A 6,000-nucleotide genomic window follows, 5' to 3' on the forward strand; every position below is an offset into this window, starting at 1 on the left:
GAATAAATTGGTAAAATAGATACATTTAAATAGATAAATGTATTCCAATTTATGGAATCAATTGGTAAACTAGAACCATTTGTTACTCAATTTGGTTCACATATGAGATTTTAAATCAGTTTTTAAATTGTTGCTGCAAGAAAGCTACTATCTTTACAAAATTTTAATGATGAGTTTAAATATCTCAGTAAACACTAAAGTCCCTAAATGGCATTTAGTCAATATTTATGACATTGCTTTGGCTTTTGACATAATAAAAAGGAAAATGAAAAATCTTGCTGCACAATGAGCAGTATTTGTGTCTGATTTACTTTAGAATTGAGTATTTTGTCATATTTGACCCAGTCTCCCTTCAACGTCCTCCAACCACTCATCACTGCCAGTCTCCCTCTGCCGTGTGAACCTGACAGACTAAACATTCACCATGATCCTCCACAGATATGACAGCTGCTGCCATCCTGTTTTCCCTTTAAAATAGGCCACAATATGCTCACAAAGAGGAGACAGGAACTGGCTTTGTACTTCGAGGACAAATAACTATCATCCACTCCACAGATGGCGTGAACATCCCACCAAAAGCAAAACAGGTTGAGGCTGAACGCTGCTGAAAAGGTTTCAACAAATGCTGAAGTCCTTTTCCTGCTCAAATGAGAGCTATAATCAACCATTTTAAACAAGTTCTCTAGATAGCTTTATTTGGTTTGAGCTAATGTGTGTCGCAACGTTCATGTGCGGCTGCCACTCTTAACTTCCAGGATTAATGCATGTATTTGACAGGTTAATGCAGGCACGTCAAGGAAATCAGATTAGACCAGTGTGAGTGTCTAACACAGTGAGTGACATGCAACAAGATCTACCCCCGCTGATACTAACTGAGGGGCGGAGCCATCACAAAATACCAGGAAACACACGCACACGCGCACGCGCACGCACACACACACACACACACACACACACACACACACACACACACACACACACACACACACACACACACACACACACACACACTGAACCTCATACATTCTCATCCAGGGCATGTATTTTTAGAGCAACAGCCAGGCAAACACAAACTTAGTCTGTATTTTGCTGACCCTTTCATATAAATGGACGCAGCCCTCTTTGGGGAGACGCTGGTTACAGCGTGTTACTCTGTTTACACACACAGAAAGGATGTTTTCTGCTGTTTCTTATCTAATGGAAAACATGACTCAACAGGAATTCACATCACCGCTTCGATCAGAACCATCACAGGAAGAAACTGTCACCCGGCCTTAAAGCTTCCCCATTCTTGTAGCATGTGAGTGGACCCGAATTTCTAGTTTTTATGTTTGATTTAAATTAGATCTTAGTTGGGGTTTTTTATTCGTCACATACACATACAACATGGCATAGAAATGTGGTGACTGTCCATCAGGCCCTATAGACTCAAAATATAAAAAAAAATGTCAAACACACAAAAAAAGCTCATATGTAAAACTCTAATATAAAAGAAGCACAAAGTCTTCAGTCTGTGTGATGTGCACGTACAAAGCTGCCGTACCCACAGCCATGTGTCTATTGTCCCTGTTTGTGAAGGGTGCCGACTGCAGGCCAGAGTTCACAGCCCTGACAGCTTGAGCAAAGAAGATGTGTTGTCTGTGTTGTACTGGTCTCTTTACCAATGACGAGGATGACTTTGGGCCGCGGTCGGTCTGGATCGAACACCTCGTACTCCTCGATGAGCTCCGCCGTCTCCGACAGGTCCGAGTCGCTCTCGATGGAGAACTGACTGATGGGAGGAAGGCGGTCGTATCGTCTATAGGGAAAGTTGGGGCTGTCGGGCATCACTGTCTCACACACACACACACACACACACACACACACACACACACACACACACACACACACACACACACACACACACACGCACACACACACACGCACACACACACACACAAAGCTGTAAATGAGCAGAATTGATTGCTCTTCCCGAGAGTTTCTCCCCGGATCCAAAGCGCAGCACAGTTGAAAATCACATTGAATTAAATTATCCAAGATTTCAGCCATGCTGTAATTCTGCCTTGGCAATTATTTCATTTTACTGCATATTCCATTTCAGAGAAAAAGAAAGTCTCATCTTTTTGTAACAATCAAACCGTAAATTAGGGATGAAGTTGTAGAGAGCTGCTTTATTCAGCTTGGTAATTACCCAACTGTATGGAAGCATTAATTACATAACATTACCAACCAAAAATAGGGAAGATGGCTAAACACTTTTCCAAGGACTGACAGCTGCTATAGTATAAATGTGAGCGTATTATCTCGTCATACAAGATGGATTGATGATGCAGTGATAGCAATGAAAATACATGCACTTGTTATATCTGAAAAATCTGATTTAAGCAATTAAGCAAAGAAGGTTGCAAATGGCAGCTAATGCTGCCCCAACTGTCTGAATCCTAACATGTCGTGTCATCTTGCCCTTTTTCACATTTCTAACACATAATTCAGGCCAAGACCAGAATAAATTTCAGATTCAAGAGCAGGATTCCCTCTGAGTTTTCTTTAAAGAAGCAGAACTGAGCTCAACCCTTAGCTTGGAGCTCCAGAAATCAATATCCCTGACTCTAGTAGTTTATGCAGTTAAACACTGCAGCTGGGAAGGTTTCCAGACAGCTTTGTCACGATGATGCAACAAGACAAATGTGAGAATATCAGTGCTGGAGTCTGCCCTAAATACTCCTGTTTTAATCATTGTAGTGTGAAGGCTTTCTCCATCTATCCATCAATCTTCTAGACCGTGTTATTGAAGTTAGAGTCATGGGGCGCTGGAGCCAATCCCAGGTGACTCTGTTCGAAGGCAGGTTCAAGCCTGGCTCGTCCATCAAAGGACAGAAATGAAGAGGCACACAGTCACATACACACCTATGGGTGTGTTAGACTCGCCAATTAATAAGAAATGAAAGAAATGAAACTCTGCAGAGGGGGAAAATGAAAAAAAAAAGTGACAATAATCTCTTGCTAAAGTCAACTCTGCTTCTAAAAGTTTTGCATGAATTTCCAGCGTCGGTACTGGAAAAATAGATAACCAATGAACAGAGAGCCTTGCAGTCGCCCCTCTCACAGCAATAATTAACTACATATTCATTAGTCTTTAACAGGTCAGTGAAGACGGCACAGGCTGGCTCTGAGTTGTGAAGTGCAAACTGTTGCATAACAGCTGAAACCAGTGTTTGTGGGAGAGCCTAGTCACTAAACTAAATGCTTCAGGTGCTTTTTGGCAACAAAACTAGTGATTCACACAGCTGAGCCTCACGCTGAAGCTGAAAGGAAAGCGTCCACTTTCATTAGACTGAAAAAAGTCAGCTCCTTCCTGAAGTTCTCTGAGTTAGAGCAACCACCTTATCAATTGTACAGTGAGAGAGAAAGAGAGAGGTGGAGAGAAAGGGAGGCAACAATGGGTGAAAGAGATAGAAAGGCAGGCGTGTGCATGGCTGCCAGCTTTATCTCAGCAGCAAGTGCCAAATATGTGCAGAATATGCTGGCGGTCATTTCTTCGTGCCAGAAATATGATGGATTGGTACAAAGTGTTGGACTGTGGAATGAAATTAATTCTGGTTTTATTAAAGAAAACTTAAAACCATCTTCCAAAATCTTTTAAGCTGATCTAAAGAAGAAAAATGTGTCATTTTAGTGGCGAGAACCACCACATTTGGGCTAGATTTGTAGATTTGGGAGAATCCTTACCATTTCTGAAGAGGGACCTGCGTGATTGGCCTCCATTCAGGGGGGGCAGTGACTTCTTCTCCCCTCCCACAAAAGTATCCCACCGCACCTTTTCTGTTCCCCCGAGCTCCCTGACTTTCTTCAGACAGCCCTCCAAGTACTCAATGGGGTCATCGGGCCGGTAGTACATCAACCCTGTCAGCAGACTCTGGAGAAAACAATGGAGGGGGAGGACGTGAGGAGGTGCGCAGGTCAAACAAGGGAGAAGTTTGCTCTGATAGCAGCACATCGCTATTCTGTTACGGCGTGGCAGGGTTTGAGAAAGTGAAAATATGAAAGAGAGGATTTGATTGCCCTGGCTCGGCTCCACCAACACAAGTGAAAATGTCTCACGTCATTGCAAACCTATGAAATTGGCCTCGGCCTGGCAGATAAACACAAATCCCTGGTAACCGTGTTGTGTTTTTGAAGGACGAAAGCCAACGACTATGATGGATGTGAGAACAAACGTCAGGCCAAAGTACAAGACAAATGTATGTTTGTGTGACCATTGTCCTCTTAATCCTAAACAATACTTTCCTCTGAAACGTCTTACTTCATCTCCACCCTCCTCACTCACAGCTCTGGAAGGCAGAAGCTTGAAAACATACTGAAAACTTTCTCGGAAAACTATAAATGAACAGGCTGTGGTTGCTTGCATACATTAGCTCCATGACTCCAGGACTCTAGGAGTCTAATTATGTGGATGAGCCAATTTGGTATCCCCTTAGGGTTAATTATGATTGATTGCCATTATATTCCATCAAACTCTCATGTATATGCATGCTTTACTTTATCACTTAACTTCTAATAGTTTATTATCTTAATTGTGTGCATCCTGTTCCTCTAACAGCTTCACAAATTGTTGATTTTAGACACAGTAAATGTCATAGGATGTGATACTATTAATATGCCTTCAGTTAAATGTCCATTGATGATTTGTTTTAGGATAATATTCATTCAAATGCATTCTAAATCTGTATGTGTAGCATTCCACTCGGTGTCCTGGTTTTCCTTTTTGCACAAACTGACGAGTGCAAAATAATACAAACTCAATGTGAACCTTGTCTGACGCAGGATTTAAATTAAGTCATAAATAAACCTGGTTTTGTTGTCATTAAAACCAGTAATATGTCCAAGAAGGAGATGGCATTAACGCGTCCACCAAGCATTAAATGACATAACATAAAGAGCGATGGATCTTGACCGTTATGGTGCCATGCAAAAGCTACTTAAACGCTCCAAACGTAAAAAACCATCTGCACGCACTGTGACGGGCAGGTCATCTCACCTCAAAGAGTTGAGGTATCTCCCGCCGCGCGAGATACTCCTTGGCATCGTTGGTATTCATCTCCAGTCGGATTTCCACTGAAATCACAACTTGTCCGAAGCCCGTTTCTTCTTTTCTTTCTTTCTTTCTTTCTTTCTCTGAATTTCCTTCAGTTGCGTTACTGCCGTAATGTGATCTTTGGTTAATGATCGAGCTCTTCACAGATCTCCCCTCAGCGCATTTTGCCTCCTGTGCGGACTTTACAACTGGATTCCTGCAGGCAGACGATGCCACCGTGCCTCCCTTCTCCTCCTCCCCCTCCTCCTCCGTGATGCGGATGCGCGACTCGTCCGTCTTCCCTCCTTTTGCGCTCCGTTTCCAGCACGCAACCTCGCGCGCGTCTGTGCGCGTCTCCTTGTGCGCCTTTGGCACTGAGGTTGCCCACCGCCTCCACGTGGCGTTTTTTTTTTGTTGTTGTTGTTTTTTTGTTTTTTTTACTAGTGGTAATGGAAAATAAAACGATTGTTTTACACAAAGCAGATTCAGAGATAAAACATAGAGCATGTGCAATAAAGTGCTGAGCTCTGAATTGAATGTGTATTTTCCGGAAGAGACTTGTTAACAGTTCCATTCTATACACTAAAAAAACAAAATCAGCTATGCAGTTTTTCAGTTTACATATCAGAGATATGTTTGATTAACATGAGTATATTTGGGATTCAATCTACTTAATATGAATACATGGGAATGTGTGGCGTGATTAAATTATTTTTGTGTTTGTGGAAATGAGTGACAATTATATTTTTTTTCAGTGTATGTTTTTAATACTATTTCAGAGTGAGCCAAGAAAACCAATTATTTAAGCAAAATTTTAATATAATACTACCACCATTTGGTTATATCTACTTGTTTTACTATGTTTTCACAGCAGAAGGCAGGAAGACTCTATCAGGGACCCACATCAGGGAGATTCCTAACATGTT

The 6,000-nt window shown here is 41.9% G+C and overlaps 1 protein-coding gene across 1 annotated transcript in view; it reads right to left on the reverse strand.

The window, feature by feature from the left end:
• ak5 (adenylate kinase 5) overlaps positions 1–5,318 on the reverse strand; it is a 78,911-nt gene extending 73,593 nt beyond the window's left edge. The window contains exons 1-3 of the mRNA XM_080503153.1: positions 5,039–5,318; positions 3,730–3,916; positions 1,662–1,829 (exon numbers count right to left, since the gene is read on the reverse strand). Coding sequence (XP_080359279.1) covers positions 1,662–1,829; positions 3,730–3,916; positions 5,039–5,098 — 415 coding nt within the window. The 5' untranslated portion in view covers positions 5,099–5,318. The remainder of the gene's footprint in view (positions 1–1,661; positions 1,830–3,729; positions 3,917–5,038) is intronic.
• Positions 5,319–6,000: the final 682 nt, after the last annotated feature.

The sequence above is a fragment of the Blennius ocellaris genome, assembly GCF_963422515.1.
Source record: "Blennius ocellaris genome assembly, chromosome: 10".
Taxonomy (NCBI): Eukaryota; Metazoa; Chordata; class Actinopteri; order Blenniiformes; family Blenniidae; genus Blennius; species Blennius ocellaris.